Source organism: Ambystoma mexicanum, chromosome 10, assembly GCF_040938575.1.
Source record: "Ambystoma mexicanum isolate Mex_15411 chromosome 10, UKY_AmexF1_1, whole genome shotgun sequence".
NCBI classification, from domain to species: domain Eukaryota; kingdom Metazoa; phylum Chordata; class Amphibia; order Caudata; family Ambystomatidae; genus Ambystoma; species Ambystoma mexicanum.
This window is the reverse complement of record NC_090932.1, coordinates 1,103,536,237-1,103,556,450: the sequence shown is the minus strand read 5'-3', so window position 1 is coordinate 1,103,556,450 and position 20,214 is coordinate 1,103,536,237. Positions and strand designations below refer to the sequence as shown.

Sequence of the window (20,214 nt, the reverse complement as noted above, 5' to 3'; positions counted from 1 at the left end):
AGAAGATGAAGAAAGAATGGACTCAACCAATGAAGCAAAAGAGAAACTGGAAGAACTGAAGAAAGAAGGTAAAGTGGTCGATGAATCGCCCACAGGGGGGAGTGTAGAGGAGATCCCAAATACAGACCGCACTCCAACCGTCCCTTTTGAAGTACCTGGAACGTTCACACCAAGATATGTTACGTTTGATGAGCAAATAAACCAACAGAGAGCCGCAGTGGGTCTCTGCCCAGTACCTATCAGAAGAACAGCACCTATTGAAGTACCAGTACCAAGGAAACCATGGACAGTAAGGTATCCATTGAGGAAGCCATATCAACCAATACAATAAAGTGGCGATCGTCTAAAGACAGTCCCTGAAGAAACCAAAAAGGTCTTAATGGAAGACGAATAGTGACGTCACAAGAACGTAGACTGACCTACATATATAAGAAGCAACGACCTGAGAATGGTAAAAGGAGACGAAACACCATGAATAAAGGATATTGTGAACCTACAGTGAAAGGACGATGTCAAATGTACAAAGCTTAAGCCATGAGCAAAATGAAGATATACAATCAGTTTACACGTGTGCATATGCTTGGAACCACAAGAAAGCTAAGAAACAAAGAAGTATGTTATATAAGTATATTTCCACTTTGCACAAGAAGCAGAATCAACCAAAAGGTTACTAAAAGGCCACACGAGAAGAGTTTCATATGTAGCGAAACCAAGGATAGAGCGGCAGAAACGAAACTCAAGAGGCAACCCGTGCCTGGAGAACCAAGGCTGTATCTGTCAAGATGGACGAACAGTGGCCATAATTCATTGAAGCAAAGCACAGAATACACTGCTCTGAAGGATCAAGATAAGAAGCCGAAGGCAGGAGATGTGTGAAACCAAGGCCAAACTCACAAATTGTACGAAGAAGAGGCAAATTCATGGTGTCTGAACCACGTGACCAGCCGAGCGAGCAGAGGTAAGCCTTTCACACCTACGCATGGAGCCTTATCGTACCATGCTCCTTAAACTTTCTCAGACCCAGAGGAAGACTCAAGGCCAACTACAAAGCAGTAATTGACACATGGCCACTAAGGTGATGAATGGCTGAAACATAAATGGAAGGAAATCTGGGGTACAGGCTTACTCCCTGCACCTGGCCTCATTATTCTTCGTGCTGCTAAGCGAAGTGCAAAAGTACGTGTGGGGTTGGTGTACGAGGACATTTCTGCACGTTAAAGAGAAACGGAGGTTGGGATTTAACCTGAGACTTGCAACAGAGGCTTAGAGTTACACATACAAGCAACCAGGACGTGGCCCTGATTTGAGAAGGACGGGTTTTCCGTCGAAACACGCATAATCACAGAGGGCAATTGCAACATCTATTAAAATACACATTGGACCACTGAGAAAGGGGCCATTGGTCTTCTTTTTTCGGTAAAACGTGGGAGCATGGGTAATCTGTTAACATAACTACATACAGTATAAATTGAAGGAAAGCTGGGGTACAGGTTTACTCCCTGCACCTGGCCTCATTATTCTGCATGCTGCTAAGCGAAGTGGAAAGGTACGGGTGGGGTTGGTGCCAACCCAATCACAATGGACCAAGTAATCTAGGGTCCTATAGTTAGTAGAACCAATGAGACGTTGTACTTTTAGTGATGTCTACAGTATCCAGTTGGAAGGTAGCGCTGAGATGCCCCACCTGATAGTGTTTACCCAATCCCCTTACTCTGTTACCATATACAGATATAGTACCTTTAGTAAAGTTACCTTTCCCGAACCAATAGAATTGTATGCCAGCTTTTACGTGTTACACGTCAATGAGGACGAGTTTTCAGTATAAATGTTATGTGTTTTGTGAAGTTCGTTGGAGTTGGGAAGTGAGAGAGAAGATCACGTAGCCGCTGATATTCATATGACTCCCCGTTTTTTGTACTTGTCATTAAACGGACCCCCTTTGCCAAACTGTTGAGTTGTCATTATTGAGTTGGTGTTAGAGTATTTAATCTGCACCCCCATCCATCTCATGGGTGCTGCTGTCTGGTCTTAAAGTGCTTCTGGGAAAACCCTAACTCTATGGGCCGGTTGGGGGTCTCAGAGCACACTTTCCAAGACCAAAGTAATGTTATGTGGCAGGGGGCACTTAATAGGGCCCCTTTTAATTGGTGGGTGGGCGGGGCTAAATTGGAGCGAATCCCAGAATATTAATATCTGGGTATTTCTATTAGGGCAAATCTATCCTTTGCTCACTGAGCTGAAGATATAACCCACAAGGTTTGGCGTAAGTGGCTGGAACTAAGGAAAAAGATAGATGTTCAGGGGGCAGATGCATTGAAGCAAAAACTATAGCATACAAGACAGCAAGAGTTCCTGTCGTGCTGTATGCTTTAGAGGTCTTCCCGCAAGAGCAGTGGCGTTTTTAGGGAAACTCCAGGGGAAGATACTATGAACATTGCTCAACCTCCCGCTGTGAGTCCCGGAGGTGGAGGCCATTAGGTTTGAACTTGGCCTCTCCACATTGACATCTTTATGGGCACAGGCAGTTTGTACATTTTGGTCAAGGATTCAGTATGAACTGGCAGGAAAGGACTCCATCCTAGGACACTCGGTTCAACATTCTTTAAGATACTCCAGGAGTACTTGGTATAGGATTTTGGACTCTAGAGTGTATATTTACGGTAGATTGGAGTGTCCTTTGTCTCCGAATCCTGGCTTGATTTGAATCTGGCAAAGATACCGGAGAAAGCCTGGTCTTTGATGCAGATTGGACACTGACTCATCTAGCTAAGTATTCCCAGCAAGCGTTCGTACTCGGAGTCACGAAGTCATACCTAATTAAACTTTGTGTTCCAACTCTTATTAGATTTATCCTCCCACTGCGCAGGAAGACCCTTCCGGTTTTGGAAAATACTGGGGCCTGGAAGGGTATCCTCCATGGAGGTAGAATATGTAGACTCTGTCACAAACATGTTGAATCCCCCCGTCATGTATTGACACAATGCGAGGTGTTGGTTAGCTCCTATGAGAGAGCATAGAGCAAATGTTGTCTGACTAGCTCTGACCAATCATGGAGCAACATCTTTGGGGCTGAGTCACTGGTCACTACGGCAGCGGCCTGTCATGTTTGGAAATGAGTTGCCAGTAAATTGAATACAATGTCACTGAATTGTTAATGAATTGTAAATTGTGTTTTTCTGTTACCGATTTGTATTGAATTTTTCTTTTGACATGGTAGCAGTTATTTTAAATGAGTTTGTAAGGGCCCACGTGGAAAGAAGGTCCTTTTAATATCTGTTTTTTTTAAATTATGGGTTTTTATTTATATCAAGTACAAAGGTTTTGTATGTGCTTCAGTGTAAAAGGCTACAATGTAACCAAACGCACTTAATAAAACATTTTTTTTTTAAAAATGAACAAGTCTCTAGAGAGGGACTCTTCAGTAGCACCAGTCTCCAGTGAGAGACATGGGAGTGCCTCCAGTGAGAGACAACATGAAAAAAACACTCCGTTGAAGAACATTGCAGTACTACAAGTCTCTTGTGAGGGACTCTACAGTACCAATTTTCTCCAGTGAGGGCTATGGCAGTACTTAGCAATACTGCAGTATTGCCTATTTTCACTAAGGGGCTCTCCATTGAGGGACGTCATATCAGAACATACGACCGGGGCTTTAAGTGGGCCAGGGCTAGCCAGTGCACAGCCCTGGCAGTCTCCAAATATTGCCCTTGAGCCAGAACTGACCTCCCTTACCAAATGCCTTTAAAAATATGAGTGGCAATACTGCTCTTTGCCAGTAGATGCTCCTCCAGTAATGTTTAGAATCACAACAGTTAAAGACATTTGAACGTAGATACTTTTCAAACAGGAAAGAGAAATTATACGAGAATAAATGGTTTGATTTTTACCACACATTGTATTAACGCATTGTCATTACAATGCCTCTGATTAGTATGTATGAATAATGGATTTTCTTTCACAAGAACTGTGGGATTGCATGGTGTTCTGACCCCTTTTGATTCGATGTTCTGTCTCATTTTTTAATATGTTTATATTGGTCAAAATGTGTAGACAAATTAAACATATTTAAATACATATTTTAGACCTTAATGTTTGCCCTTTCATTTCACATATGTAAACTTGATTGGTTCTGTTATGTCACTCTACACAAGCCACTCCCCTTTTAAAGTTTCATTAGCCTTTGGGATTTGAGGCTGTTCGAGACAGGCACTGGCCCCAAATATTGCATCATGATGAATTAGAGCCCCGCCCCCCTCGATTTTTTTAGCCCACTTAACCTTTTAACTGCCATGGGTTTTCCCCCCCGAGTGCCAAGGTCTTTTTTGGTGATTTCGGTATTTGACCAATCAAAGCCTTCTAACATTTTCTCTTTCATTAACCCCTTAAGTGCCAAGGACGAGCTATCTCGTCCTTGGCACTGGGGAGGTAATCCCAAGGACGAGATACCTCGTTCTTATACGACTGACATTGCAACCACAGTTAACAGTTAGCACTGTACTACCATTCTCGAGTGATGGATCTGTACTACCCACGGGGGGGAGGGGCATTACAGAAACCTGAGCCTCCAGTGGAGGGACAGTACCATATTGCCTATCTGCAGTAGGGGGGTGAGATCATAGGAAGGACACAATACAACCGTTCAAGCCACCAAAAGGGACAACGGAGGACCACTGGTCACCAGTGAAGGCCAGTGCAATGCCACTAGACTCCAGTGAAAGAAACTGATGTGACAATAAGGAGGAACAGTGCACTGCCGCAAGTCCTGAGTGAACGACATTGAAGTAGGACTATGGTCTAGAGTCTGATACTGCTGGACCAGAAGACTCTTGTGATGAGAACTGCAGTCAACTGTCGCCATTGAGAGACAGTGGTGGTGGACCCGATGACAAATAACGGAACCATGACCAGTCAGTCTCCAGTGAGGGGATGTCATGTTCTGCAGTCATAGTACACTGCTACTGTTACTTTAAAATATGCCGCTAGGGGCGCAGAGGAAGTTTAGGGAGGAACAGGGAGTAGGAGGGTCCGAGAAATAAATCAGATGGACAGCACCATGGCCTCTGCCTCTTCTTTACATCAGTGGGCATGCTAGGATGTGACAACCAGGGCCGGCCTTAGAGGCAGCAGCGCCCTGGGCGAATTGGCAACCCGCACCCTGCCCACACACCCCGGGTCAATAGGCGGAGAGGCAGGGCAGGGGGGGGCAGGATCGCCACATTTGCTTTGTCCCTCCCTGCTCAGGCACCTCGCAGGGGGTTAATCACCGGAATAGGACGCTCATGCCTGCTAATGCTAATACATGAGCGGCCTATTCCCATGAAAACCTCCTGGCTCCCGCATCAGAGCAGGGAGGTAATCATTGCGTGAATAGGGCACCTTATTGTTATTAAATGCGCCCCACTGCTGCGGGATGCATTTAATAACAAAAGGGCGCCTGCTGTACCTTTTCTCACTAAGCCCTTAAAAAACTCCCCCGAACAGTCGTGGTGGGGGGGCTAATGGCGCCCTGCGGGGCATGGCGCCCTGGACAGTCACCTGCCCCCCAGCCCCCCAAAGCCGGCTCTGGACAACGGCCACTGCAGTTTCACTAATCTATGAAGATCAATGCACTACTTCCAAGGAACGCCACTGCAGTACTCTCTGTCACCAGTGGGGGGAGAGGGGTTGCACTGCAGCCCTACCTGTCTTCAGTGAGATTCACTGGGTGCTGAGTCGCTTTCTCTTAGAGCACAGATACCAGTCCCTCCCTTTGCTGCTAGTTCCCCAGACCTGCACAGGAGCACGTGGCTCGAGGGTGTGGTGGTTGACACTTTACGTGAGGGTCGAATTGTTCCCGCCCCCTCCCACTTACCTGCTCCATGAAGGACAACAGCGACTCCTTGTTGCTCTCCCACTCCTCTTGCAGCTGGCTCTCGTGCGGGAACTTGTCGCAGCCCGGGTAGATGGAGAGCTCCAGGCAGTTGGTGTGAAGGTAGCTGAAATCATTCATACCTGGAATATCAGAGCAGTAGCAACGGTTACTTTTTGCGACCAAGGTGCAATTTTGGGAATGAATTCAAAGTTAAACAGTGTTAAATCTCTCGCAATAGTGACATGGTCGAAAGTCTCATATGGGATGTCCAGTCGGAATCAGAAAACTGCATACTTCTCTACCGGGCCACAATGAGGCTCCTGACACCTTCGCCCCATGTACGCTGCAGCCATGGTTCAGAAAATGGGTACTCCTGATTTGGGTAAAACAATGGATTATTTAAAGCGACAAGAAGCATAAACAAGATCACTGCTCTCCAGGCATGACCAGCTCAAGAGTGGGAGCTCAGCACACCTTCCTCTATACTCTATTTGCAATTGTTTTCAATAGGTATGCAGTTTTGTTAGGAGTTTGCAGAATACGAAGCAGCTCGTGAATGCCTTGTTCTCGAGAGGGGGGCATGCATAGCGTGTGGGCACTGTACACCAGGGTTGTTGCTAGGTTTGGAAAAGTTCTGGGGCTACGCTAATGTCGGGACTGTCAGGACTCGGGGCTAGCTAACCTTTTTAGTTGTAGCCTCTGAGCTTCTGTCTGGGGCTACAACAAAAAGACCAGGCGCTATAGCCCCCTAATCACCGCCCCCCCCCCAAGCAACGCCTCTGCTGTACATTAAAATGGCTCATGGCCTCACCCATGAAACAGCGTTGGTGAGTAGGAGGTGGGAATTGGAGGGTGATATAATAGGTTATTTATAAAGCACTTAATACCCAGAGGTTTCAAAGCGCAGACCAGGGGAACGAACCTGTGTTGCTACGTGTCGTCTTGTTTCCAAGGCGTGCACGTTGCCCCTGAGCTATCCTCCTGAGCACTGGTAGCCAACCATTTTCATTTAAGGGTAGAGGGGGATGCCTGGGAACTTCTTGCTCGGAGTGGGAGCCTGTGGCGCCTTTGTAGGACAGAGGAGTGTGGCCCCTTTTTCCTTGAGCCTGTTCTCTGCGTTGGGACCAACGGAAGGCTGGTTGCTTGTGCTGCCAGGCTCATATTTTCCATAGGATTATATTTTTCTAGCTAGATACTGAATTGCTTGCAAGTGGAAGAAACAAAAAGTGTATTATTCTTCCACACACAGAACTGCCAGTCGTCACTGTGGATGATATTTGTTTAATCTCCAGAACCTCCAGGGCCACCATAGTCAAGCTTTCTGTGAGAAATGAGGGGCCTTGACATGTAGCGGGTTCAGGCAGAAAGGCTTGCAGGCATTTTAGGGGATTTCCTAATAGTCTAGTAAGTGTGCAAGTCCAGGAGGATTGAGGTAAAGATAGTTAGATGTTTGGCAATGTCTGACATTCAGCTGACACTTATCCAGCTTACCTGGATTTTCGAAGGGGGGTAATTATATGTCACTAACTCTTCCCAGGTCATACTATTCTTTCAAAGGAAAGCTTGATATGAGCTGGCCAGTGGGAAGGCGTCACAATTTCACAGGAGGCCTTTAATACTCTTACAGTGGTACAGTGTGCAGTTGAAAGACCACTTACTTCCAGAAACAGGACGCCATTTTGCTCCATTAACAATGCCCATCCCAGCGGTGAAGTCGTCAGCATGGCAGCTGCCCCTGAACATCTCAGTCATGGTGAGGTGGGATGAGGCATAGGAAATAGCCAGCCAGCGGAAGATGGCTTCGTCTGGTGTTTCGCGGCCAGTCCGCCCTTCATCCTCCCCTTCATCATCATCTCCCGGACCGTCATCATCTTCATCCTCTTCCTGCCTCACTCTTCTTGTCCTTGGAGCCACCATCGGGTTCTCGCTGATGGTACGTGCCAGGTCATAAGGATAAGATACCAGCTTCTCACCCCCTTGAAAATTGCCACCAAGGACAAATGGGATTTTTTCCATCCAGGAGATGATGGCACGTGTCTCTACAGAAACCTGAGGACAATAAGAAAGAGTGTGATGACATCTTCATGACAGAGACATTTAAATTCAATTTTACAAATTAGATCTCTCTCTTCATTTCCTCCAAATCCTGCCACGCTCCTAAGTACCAGGTTTTGACCCCGAATAGCAAGGCCCTTTCACTAACAATAACTAAATCGTCTTCCGGATCCTTCTTCTTATAGACTGAGGGATGATGGGCCGCCCCGTAAATTGCCGGAGCTATACATTGGTGGAAGAGTCATTATCCCAGGCCATAATTATCCCTCATGAGGTCCTTATAGCTCATTAGCACATTTTATAGTGCGTAAATAGACAAAAAGTGTTCGTAAATTCCATGTGGTTGGTTTTGTAATGTTTAGACAATAAGGTTCTGTTGATAGGTAAGCATTGTGATCATAAACCTTGCGGAACTGGATTGGTTTTAGCATGACCATGCATTATGTGAGTGAACAGTTTTGCTATATGAAAGGGAAACATTGGGCCCACAGTTAACAAAGCCCACGGGTGCATTACTTTAGGCGGTAAATGCCCGCAGGCGAGGGGATTATTGCCCTTAGTACCTGTGATGCCGGAAATGCATCTGAGGGACAGGGCCTCTGAATCCTTGTCCTTTTTCTGTTTTTACCGTGTGTTCTGTCATGTTTTCTGCCCAGGAGTCCATGAGGGACTCCTGGCAGTGCAGCTCTCTTTTGGTTTGGTGAACAGACCCATGGGATACCCTTATGGCACCCATGGGTAGGGGTACAACCCTGTGCCCCTAGTGTATGTTTTTGGGCACCTGTGGGTGGCCCACAGAGCAGGGTATGGGCTGGTGGCAGCTCCATGCTGAATTTGACAGGTGCTCTGGGTGTCCTCCATTTTGGGATACCCAGGCCCTGCCATTGGAATCAGTTGATTCCTGATAGGAAACAAGATGGCCCCTGTGGCCTCTTGCTTTCTATTGCCTGTTATCTTGTTTTTCCCAAAGTCCTGGGAAGCCCTGACTCTGTCCCTTCCCCCTGACTGGCTGTTGGGTGGAAGTTCCATATATGGTGTTGTTGTGAAGGCCCAGCTAGACTGACTGGAGCCTTCCCAGTGACTGTATGTTGTGGGTACCTCCTGTGGGTGGGACCTGGGTGAATGGAGTGTGTGACCAATATACACTCCTTGTTGTGGTTGTCTGGTTTCTGGCATGAGAGACAAAGACTGAGACAGCCCTGCCCGAAACTGGCCTGAATGCAGTGTGTAGTGTTGAATGGCTGGGTACTTGTCCCAATCCACATTCCTTGTTGTGAGTGTCTGAAAGGGAGGAGTGTGGCCTGAATGCACTGTGTGCCTGATTGGCTGACTGACTGCATGAATGCCCTTCTGTGTGATTGGCTGCTGTGTGTGTGCCAGCAGTGTGGATGAGAGACAGAATAGTTTATCTGGGGACCTCTCACCACTGGAAATTGTTCAGAAGCATTCAGAAGCTGAGTCTCCACTCAAGAGTAACTGGATTTGCTGATCCTCGACGTCCAGCTGGAAGAAGAAGACTTGCTGTGGCATTTGCTTCGACGGAACTGAAGGTTGTCGAAATCGTCGAGGACTGACCCGAGAGAGGACCTGGTAAGGCGCCCTCTTCCCGTGCTCCGAGGGACCATCGAGCACCGCTGAATCTTCGCCGAAGCTCCCTGGACGCCAGACCATCGAAAGGCTGCCGACCGGAGAAGGGGACTGCCGAGGAGACCGAAGTAAAGCACCCGGACATCGACGCTGTCGAAGTCCATTGCCGTCGACCAGGGTTCGCAGGTCTGTGCAACCGCTGGAGGCCCGTCGAAGTTGTGTTGCCCAGCCGTGGGAACCACTTGACGCCGTGCCGCCGATGACCGGAGCCGTCCGCTCCTTGCCTAAGAACATTTGACTCGAAGGACTCCCTCGTCCGCACCGTCGACCGCTTTTGCCCTGCCGGAGAAAGTCGAGGACGACCAACGCGCCGAGGAGAATCCGCCGGTGGGTTTCCCGCCACCTCACGATCCCAAAGACTCGAGCGACTCGACGCCCTTGCTGGGCTCCCGTCTCTACAATCTTTGCGGTCCAGAACTATTGTCATCGAGGTGCCCCGCACACCTCCGCCTTGCAGGACGCCGACGCCCCGACGCCGACGAGCACCGCTCGGACGAAGCTGCCGCCTCTTCGACATCGTTCTACCTCGTTTGTCGACGGACGTTCGACGCCCCGTGCCTCCCGCTTGAAAGGGAAGGCATTCAAGAAGGGCCGTCGATTCCCCGTCGCCGAACCCCGAGGTCTTCGACGTTTCTCGACGCCTCTCGACGATCCGTGACTCCTGCTTAAAAGGGGGTCATTCAAGAAGGATCTGTCGACGCCTCTTCGAAGAACTCGACTCCACCAGGTACATTGGGGGGGTAAAAACATTGTAGGAGAGAATAAGACTGTTGAACAATATATGGACTGGGCTTGTGTCATATCCCTTTATTTTACAGGTTGCCCAGGTGGGGGGATCTCCACACAGAACTGTGTCCAGTAGCTAGGGCCAGTATTCTGCCTATTGTTTCAACCATCTTTTATCTCTCCTCTCTCTATTGCTGGTTTCCTTCTTATTGATCTGTGCGCCATTTTTACAGTATTGTGAATGCACTTTAATGAGGTCTAATATTAGTGGTACCACTTTAGAATTGTAGATATTTATCATTATTGGTTTTCCTGAGCACAAAGTGCGTTGTTGTGATAAGTGTACATAACCCTTGAATATTAATTATATAAAGACTGTGTTTTCAGTAATACAGTGTGTGGACATTCCTTTGTGGGGGGCTTGGGGATACACTGTACTTAAGAACCAGCCTGCATCACCTCCTGAGAAGCTAGGCCTTGATTGCTCGTCCATCGCTACCGTATTAGAGAATCTTGGCTGGGGTCCTCTGTGCCTCTCCTCTACCATATAGAGAGCGGAAGTACAGACCCCCCCACCGGTCTTGACAAGCTGGTGGCAGCGGTGGGATGCTTATGGTTTTAAGACTCAGTGTATAACCGTGCCACTTACAAAATATCCGCACTTTATTAGATTAAGGTTTGGGTGTGTACCAAATAACTGCATTACAGGCAATGGAGCCCATTGCAAATGGTAAATTGACTCGGATGAGCTTAGAGGCTCTCCAGAGTGCTTGTGAAGCCAGGGAGTTGGACTTTGTGGATAAGTCTAGGGCTGAGCTGATAGCTGCCCTGGTGGACTACCAGACTGATGGTGAAACCCTTGATGAAGGGGGGGATGCAACCAGTGAGGACTCTGCCCCTGGGGTTGTCGCTGAATCTGTTTCTGGGAATGCCACCATTCCTGCTGCCTCTGTTCCAAACCCCAGCAATTCCATGGAACTTGAGTTATTAAGGATGAAATTGGCCTTTGAATATCGCAAGTTGGAAATAGAAGCTGAGCTTAAGAAAGAGGAGCTGGCACAGCAAGTGGAACTCAAGAATAGGGATCTTGCGCTCAAAGACAAGGACACTGAATGTCAGAGAATCCAGCTAGAGAGAGCTAGAGTGGAGACTTCAGCTAGACCAATTGAGAGTGGCAGGTCCCCAGCCACCAAGTTTATGAAAGATTTGGTTGGTGTGTTTGTGGAGGGTTCAGATATCCTCCAATGGATTGAAGCGTTTGAAATGGCTTGTGCAATTCATGATGTAGATAAAAGAGATTGGGCTAAGTGTTTGTTAAGCAGAGTGCCTCAAACTGGATATGACTGTATTCTGAAGCTGAGTGTGGAGGAAAGGGGTCAGTATGAGTGTATGAAGTCTGCTTTGATTGCCAAGTTTGGCAAGACACCTACCCAATACCTTAAAAGGTTCAGGGATTTTAAGAAAAGAGAGAATGTGTCTTGGGTTGACTGGGTGAGTACTGCGCACATGAACATGATGGGGTGGATTGACGGTTACAAGGTGAAAACTTTTGTTGAGTTGTCCCACCTCTTGTTTTTTGAGCATTTTTCTGAAGCCTGTTCACCAGAGCTGCGTCAGTATGTGGCTGACCAGAACATTTTGGACCCCTTTAAGCTGGCTAGGTTGGCTGACAAGTGGGTCTCCCACCGGGTGTCCCCTAAGGACTCCAGTGGGAAGGACAAGGACAAAGAAAAGGGGACCTCTCAGAAAGCTGAGGAGTCCCAAAAGCAATCACAGTCGGGTAAACCAAAACCTTCCTCTCCTAAGACCCAAAAATCTGGTGGGGATAAGTCCTCTGTGGGTGGGAATAAGAGTAGTGGTCCACCTGCTGCAAAGCAGGTTCCCAGTGGTTCCAGTACCGTACCCCGCACTCCTGGCACTTGTTGGGATTGTGGGGCTCTGGATCACAAAAGGGGTGACCCCAAGTGTAAAGGTAAGGCACTTGGAGTACAGGCTGTCAGCCTGACCTACCCTTACCCCGTGGCTGAGGTGGAGGCCACTGTCCTCCCCTCCTCTACAGGAATCACATTTGGTGCTCCGGTAGAGATTTCCTTAGTGTCCCTTGGGGCCTGGGACCAGTACGCAGAAGTACTGGCAACTATCCCGCAGAACACCCGTAGGTTTTTGAGAAGTGTCCTCTTGAATGGCCAGCCTTCTACTGGTTTGAGAGACACTGGGGCAAGCATGACAGTGGTGGACAGGACCCTGCTCAAGCCAGAGGACTATGTAGGTGCTCCTCTGAGAACCACCAGGTTAGCTGGTGGGCCTCCCAAATTATCGCCTGTAGCCCTAGTCACACTCATGATTGGAGACAAGACAGCAAAGCTTCCTGTCCTGGTTCAGGACAATGTCCCTGCTAACATTCTGTTAGGAAATGATCTAGTAGAGTTGGGGTTGATCTCGGATGGTCTTCCCATGACTGCTGCTGCAGTCACTAGGTCACAGGTGACACCGGGTCTGGCTGTGAGTCAGGTACCCGAGCCAAAGGCGAGGCCTAAGGCAAGAAGAAGGAAGACCAAGAAGGCCACCTCTGTGGAGGGAACACCTTCTCTTCCTGCTGTTCCGACAGCACCCATTGGGATCCATGCTCCGGACGGGCTGGGTCCAGCGGAAAACCCAAACTCAACTCCTGTGGGAGAAGAGACAGAAGACTCTCCTGTGGGAGAGGTTCTCAACCCGGAGGATCATCCCGACCTTCAATGCTTGTTAGCTGAAGGGGGACCCTCCCGGGCAGACTTCTGTAAGGGACAGAGAGAGTGCCACTCTCTCGAGGGCCTGAGGAAACAGGCCCTGTCCCAGGCACAAGGTGAAGTGCCTAGGACATTCAAGATTTATTGGGAGGGTGAGCTCCTTGTTAGTGAGCCCACTAAGCCCGAACCTGGTGCCCGCAAGAGGTTGGTGGTACCCCAGGTTTACAGGCCCTTCCTACTGCAGTTGGCGCATGAGGTGCCCTTGGCTGGTCATCTTGGGACCAAGAAGACTAAGCAGAGGCTCTCTGCCCATTTCTACTGGCCACGGATGGGAGTAGAGGTGGAGTCCCACTGCAGGACCTGCCCAACTTGTCAGTTGTCTGGCAAGACTGGAGGCAGGGTCATTGCCCCACTGCAGCCATTACCAGTGGTTGGCACACCATTTGAGAGGGTGGGCATCGACATCGTCGGTCCCCTTGACCCTCCCACTTCAGGTGGACATCGGTTCATCCTGGTCTTGGTAGATCATGCCACCAGGTACCCTGAGGCAATACCCCTTCGGACTGTTACTGCCAAGGTGGTTGCCAGGGCTCTCCTGGGCATTTTCACCCGTGTTGGATTCCCCAAGGAGGTTGTCTCTGACCGAGGATCCAACTTCATGTCTAGTTACATGAAAACCATGTGGAAAGAGTGCGGGGTAACCTACAAGTTCTCCACCTCTTACCACCCCCAGACCAATGGTCTGGTTGAGAGATTTAACAAAACTCTCAAGGGCATGCTAGGTGCTTTGGAAGAGCCCCTAAGGAGGAAATGGGATCTCCTCCTGCCATGCCTGCTGTTTGCTTACAGAGAGGTACCTCAAGAGGGTGTTGGTTTCAGCCCCTTTGAGTTACTCTTTGGACATCCCGTGAGGGGGCCCCTCGCCTTGATCCGAGAAGGCTTGGAAGCCACCCCTCCAGGTCCCGCCAAGCAAGTGGGGGACTATGTGTTAGGCCTCAGGCGGAGGATGACACAAATGATGGGTCAGGCAACAGCAAATCTCAAGGCCAGCCAGGAATTGAATAAGTACTGGCATGACCTGAAAGCTTCGCAAGTGGATTGGACTCCGGGACAGGAAATCCTTGTGATGGAGCCTACCAAGCCTAGAGCTTTGGCAGACAAGTGGACTGGACCCTTCAGGATCATCTCCAAGATGGGCGAAGTCAATTATCTGGTGGACATGGGAGCCTCTGGGGTAGCCCCCCAGGTATTCCATGTCAACAGGCTCAAGCCTTTCCACAGGCGAGCAGAGGTCTCATGTCTCTTGCTAGCTTCAGGGCAAGAAGAGGATGAGAGTGAGCCCCTTCCTGATTTGCTGCATAGCAACCCTCAGGATGGCTCAGTGGAGGGAGTACAACTCTCTCCCGATTTGACAACAGAGCGGCAGAGGGCCTGCCGGGCTTTGCTCCAGCAGTATGCCCCTCTGTTTTCACTGACACCGGGCCTTACACCGTGGTGTAAGCACGAAATTGACACTGGTGACAGTGTGCCTGTCAAAAGCAGGAGCTATCGTATGTCAGATACCGTCAAAAACCACATCCAGGCTGAGGTCGCCAAGATGTTGGATCTGGGTGTTATTGAACCCTCCACCAGTCCCTGGTCCAGTCCAGTGGTCCTTGTCCCCAAGGCAAGTTCCCCGGCGGGTACCAAGGATTGGAGGTTCTGTGTGGACTACCGAGGAGTCAATGCCGTCACCAAAACTGACGCGCACCCATTGCCCAGGGCTGATGAGCTCGTGGACACTATAGGTGCTGCCAAATTTGTGAGCACCTTTGACCTTACCTCAGGCTATTGGCAAATAGCTCTGACGGACCATGCCAAGGAAAAGACGGCATTCTCCACACCTGAGGGACTCTACCAGTTTAGGGTCATGCCCTTTGGGTTGAAGAATGCCCCTGCCACCTTCCAGAGATTGGTCAACCATGCGCTCAGTGGGCTGGAAGCCTTTTGTGTGGCTTACTTAGACGACATTGCCGTCTACAGTTCCACCTGGGAAGAGCATTTGACACATCTGGATAAGGTGTTGCAGGCCTTGAAAAGGGCTAACCTCACTATCAAGGCCACCAAGTGCCAGATAGCTCAGGGGAAAGTTACCTATCTTGGTCATGAGGTAGGAGGGGGTCAAATCCAACCTCTCTCCAGTAAAGTACAGGACGTACAGAACTGGGAGACTCCCACTACTCAAACCCAGGTGAGAGCCTTTTTGGGCCTCACTGGGTACTATCGCAATTTCATGGCAGACTATGGAACCATAGCTGCACCCCTGACAGCTCTAACTTCACCCAAACAGCCTAGGAAGGTTAATTGGACTGAAGACTGTCAGAGGGCCTTTGATGGCTTGAAAGAAAGTCTGTGTAGGGCACCTGTGTTGAGTGCGCCTGACTACAGCCGACCCTTTATCGTCCAGACGGATGCCTGCGACACCGGAATTGGAGCTGTCTTGTCCCAGTTAGATGACAAAGGGAGAGAACATCCTATCATATTCATCAGTAGACAACTCAAGGGTAGAGAACTTAGGTGGGCTACTGTTGAAAAGGAATGTTTTAGTATAGTTTGGAGCCTAAGGCGTTTTAGGCCCTACCTTACGGGGTCCACCTTCAAGGTCCAAACAGATCATAAGCCCCTGAAGTAGCTTATGCAGATGAAGGGTGAGAATCCGAAATTGCTCAGGTGGTCGATTAGCCTACAAGGGCTAGACTTCACCATAGAGCACAGACCAGGGAAGAGTCACGATAATGCAGATGGCCTTTCCAGAAGGTATGTTGACCGTCTGGATGAGGGTGTCTATCCCGTGGGAGATTAGGCACCCTCCACCTCAGTCTGGGGGGGGGCGACTGTGATGCCGGAAATGCATCTGAGGGACAGGGCCTCTGAATCCTTGTCCTTTTTCTGTTTTTACCGTGTGTTCTGTCATGTTTTCTGCGCAGGAGTCCATGAGGGACTCCTGGCAGTGCAGCTCTCTTTTGGTTTGGTGAACAGACCCATGGGATACCCTTATGGCACCCATGGGTAGGGGTACAACCCTGTGCCCCTAGTGTATGTTTTTGGGCACCTGTGGGTGGCCCACAGAGCAGGGTATGGGCTGGTGGCAGCTCCATGCTGAATTTGACAGGTGCTCTGGGTGTCCTCCATTTTGGGATACCCAGGCCCTGCCATTGGAATCAGTTGATTCCTGATAGGAAACAAGATGGCCCCTGTGGCCTCTTGCTTTCTATTGCCTGTTATCTTGTTTTTCCCAAAGTCCTGGGAAGCCCTGACTCTGTCCCTTCCCCCTGACTGGCTGTTGGGTGGAAGTTCCATATATGGTGTTGTTGTGAAGGCCCAGCTAGACTGACTGGAGCCTTCCCAGTGACTGTATGTTGTGGGTACCTCCTGTGGGTGGGACCTGGGTGAATGGAGTGTGTGACCAATATACACTCCTTGTTGTGGTTGTCTGGTTTCTGGCATGAGAGACAAAGACTGAGACAGCCCTGCCCGAAACTGGCCTGAATGCAGTGTGTAGTGTTGAATGGCTGGGTACTTGTCCCAATCCACATTCCTTGTTGTGAGTGTCTGAAAGGGAGGAGTGTGGCCTGAATGCACTGTGTGCCTGATTGGCTGACTGACTGCATGAATGCCCTTCTGTGTGATTGGCTGCTGTGTGTGTGCCAGCAGTGTGGATGAGAGACAGAATAGTATATCTGGGGACCTCTCACCACTGGAAATTGTTCAGAAGCATTCAGAAGCTGAGTCTCCACTCAAGAGTAACTGGATTTGCTGATCCTCGACGTCCAGCTGGAAGAAGAAGACTTGCTGTGGCATTTGCTTCGACGGAACTGAAGGTTGTCGAAATCGTCGAGGACTGACCCGAGAGAGGACCTGGTAAGGCGCCCTCTTCCCGTGCTCCGAGGGACCATCGAGCACCGCTGAATCTTCGCCGAAGCTCCCTGGACGCCAGACCATCGAAAGGCTGCCGACCGGAGAAGGGGACTGCCGAGGAGACCGAAGTAAAGCACCCGGACATCGACGCTGTCGAAGTCCATTGCCGTCGACCAGGGTTCGCAGGTCTGTGCAACCGCTGGAGGCCCGTCGAAGTTGTGTTGCCCAGCCGTGGGAACCACTTGACGCCGTGCCGCCGACGACCGGAGCCGTCCGCTCCTTGCCTAAGAACATTTGACTCGAAGGACTCCCTCGTCCGCACCGTCGACCGCTTTTGCCCTGCCGGAGAAAGTCGAGGACGACCAACGCGCCGAGGAGAATCCGCCGGTGGGTTTCCCGCCACCTCACGATCCCAAAGACTCGAGCGACTCGACGCCCTTGCTGGGCTCCCGTCTCTACAATCTTTGCGGTCCAGAACTATTGTCATCGAGGTGCCCCGCACACCTCCGCCTTGCAGGACGCCGACGCCCCGACGCCGACGAGCACCGCTCGGACGAAGCTGCCGCCTCTTCGACATCGTTCTACCTCGTTTGTCGACGGACGTTCGACGCCCCGTGCCTCCCGCTTGAAAGGGAAGGCATTCAAGAAGGGCCGTCGATTCCCCGTCGCCGAACCCCGAGGTCTTCGACGTTTCTCGACGCCTCTCGACGATCCGTGACTCCTGCTTAAAAGGGGGTCATTCAAGAAGGATCTGTCGACGCCTCTTCGAAGAACTCGACTCCACCAGGTACATTGGGGGGGTAAAAACATTGTAGGAGAGAATAAGACTGTTGAACAATATATGGACTGGGCTTGTGTCATATCCCTTTATTTTACAGGTTGCCCAGGTGGGGGGATCTCCACACAGAACTGTGTCCAGTAGCTAGGGCCAGTATTCTGCCTATTGTTTCAACCATCTTTTATCTCTCCTCTCTCTATTGCTGGTTTCCTTCTTATTGATCTGTGTGCCATTTTTACAGTATTGTGAATGCACTTTAATGAGGTCTAATATTAGTGGTACCACTTTAGAATTGTAGATATTTATCATTATTGGTTTTCCTGAGCACAAAGTGCGTTGTTGTGATAAGTGTACATAACCCTTGAATATTAATTATATAAAGACTGTGTTTTCAGTAATACAGTGTGTGGACATTCCTTTGTGGGGGGCTTGGGGATACACTGTACTTAAGAACCAGCCTGCATCACCTCCTGAGAAGCTAGGCCTTGATTGCTCGTCCATCGCTACCGTATTAGAGAATCTTGGCTGGGGTCCTCTGTGCCTCTCCTCTACCATATAGAGAGCGGAAGTACAGACCCCCCCACCGGTCTTGACAGTACCCCATCCCGTTTGAGCTTTCGCTTCGGTGTGTTAAATTGGATTATGCCTGCCACATTTGATTATGAAGAATGTGTATTGCACGCTCAATGGACCAAACCGCATCTAGGTGTAGATTTTATCAATATTGATCAGCGGACTGAAAATAACCCATCATAACACAAATAGCACATATCGCTGAAAGAGAAACGGTTTTAGAGCTTCCCTGAAGAACATAAGGGAGGTATGTTGTGGCAAAGAAAGTGGTAATGAATTCCATAGCCTGGGCCCGTAGACAGAAAAAGATCTGTCACCTCTAGAAACGCGGTGGGATGATGGAATCGATGGAAAGTGCAGATTAGCTGAACAAAGAGCACGGGCCGACTCATAAGGGGCAATTTTGTTAACTAGATAAAGAGGAGCAGATCCATTGACACACTTGAACAGCAAGCACAATATTTTATAATCTAAGGTCTCCCTGACAGATAGCCAATGCTGGGATATACGGAATGGAGAAACTGATGCAATTCTCGATAGCTGAAACAAAAAACAGACTTCTGTAAACGGTTGTTTGCCAGGTATGCCTTCTAACAAGCCATTTGCATAGTCCAACCTGGTATTAACCAGGGAGCCCGCCACCACAGCATGATCTGTAGAATGGAATATCTGGAAGGCCATTTTGGAGCAACCATAAATTACAAAAAAATGATTGTACTGTTGCTACAACCTGTTGACCACACCCTAAATTATCCTGCCAGATACCTCCTGAGCTCTTGATCTTATAGGTTAATATCATAGGAAGACCAAAAAAGCAAGGGAGATTGATCTGTGTAGACTCCCCTATAAGATGTGTAGGCACGAGCAAAATGAGCTCTGTCTTCTTTGGGTTCAACTGGAGCTTTTTGGTCATCATCCATTGGCTGACTTTGGTAGTGCACTGCACTATGTTATGTACATTGAGGGTGGAGTGATTTTCAGATAAATGCTTTCTGTTGTTTCCCTGCCTGCATCCGAAGTCAGACTGTTTGGAATGCAGTCAATACCAGTAGTTATTGACTACATTCTGAGTATTATGTTTGGCAGGAAGAAGGTGAATAAGGACAACCTTAATGTGTTAACATATGTTATGGGTCTTTTGTACAATGCATCATGATGCCACATCAAAACAAAAGGGATACAACATAGGACAGGAACAGTAAACCCAGCCAGCTCAGGATTCTTGTAAAGCAGGGTCTGTGGGTAGTTCTATTGGGTGGGGCTGGTTCTTACAAGCTCAGAGGAAACTAACAGAAGGGAGTAGGTAAACTAGCCAGCCAATTTTCCAATAATGTAATGAGGCTTTCAGGATGACAGCTGTTTTGATAGTGAAACAGAATGTATGGCAACATGAGCTCAAACTACCATGGGGCCACCGGGAGTAACCACCAAGGTCTTGCTGACCAGGCCTCTAGAGACTACAAGGGCCTGTCTGTAAATGAAGGATGCAATTAAGGTTAGCACCCTCCCTATTGGGGTTCTGAGGCCAAGGGAAAGTGGGGCAAAAAGAACGTTTAGCTATGAGATAACAAATGACGTACTAGAGTAACTGCAGACAGCTCTTCAACATGTTACCTTAAGGAATCTGGAAGTAGGCTAAGTGAACGCCCAAGGAGTCCATTGTTCCAGACACTGATGAGCTGATTGGACACTGACTCCTTCTGTCCCATAAATCAGCTGGGACTGATCACTTCTTCCTTTCACAGGGCACCACCTTATGTTCAGTTTCACAATGGACTCTGTGAAGTTTCCTACAGGGGGTCCTTGCCCAGGTTCTCTCTTGGACATTCTAGAGGACACATAGGCAACCCTGCATTCGTGGGTGGGAACAAACACGCGCAGAAAGGGAGAGCAGTAGCCACCACCACCAGCCACCACCATCGGCTGTTAGCATATGTGTAGCATCTAGAACGGATGCA

At 49.1% G+C, this 20,214-nt stretch overlaps 1 protein-coding gene across 2 annotated transcripts in view; it reads right to left on the bottom strand.

Annotated features, from left to right (window-relative positions):
• Positions 1-20,214, bottom strand: part of AEBP1 (AE binding protein 1) — a 367,991-nt gene that overhangs the window by 50,001 nt on the left and 297,776 nt on the right. For both annotated transcript variants that reach the window (XM_069618951.1, XM_069618952.1), the window contains 2 exons: positions 7,510-7,900; positions 5,852-5,991 (listed from right to left, as the gene is read on the bottom strand). In XM_069618951.1, coding sequence (XP_069475052.1) covers positions 5,852-5,991; positions 7,510-7,900 — 531 coding nt within the window. The remainder of the gene's footprint in view (positions 1-5,851; positions 5,992-7,509; positions 7,901-20,214) is intronic.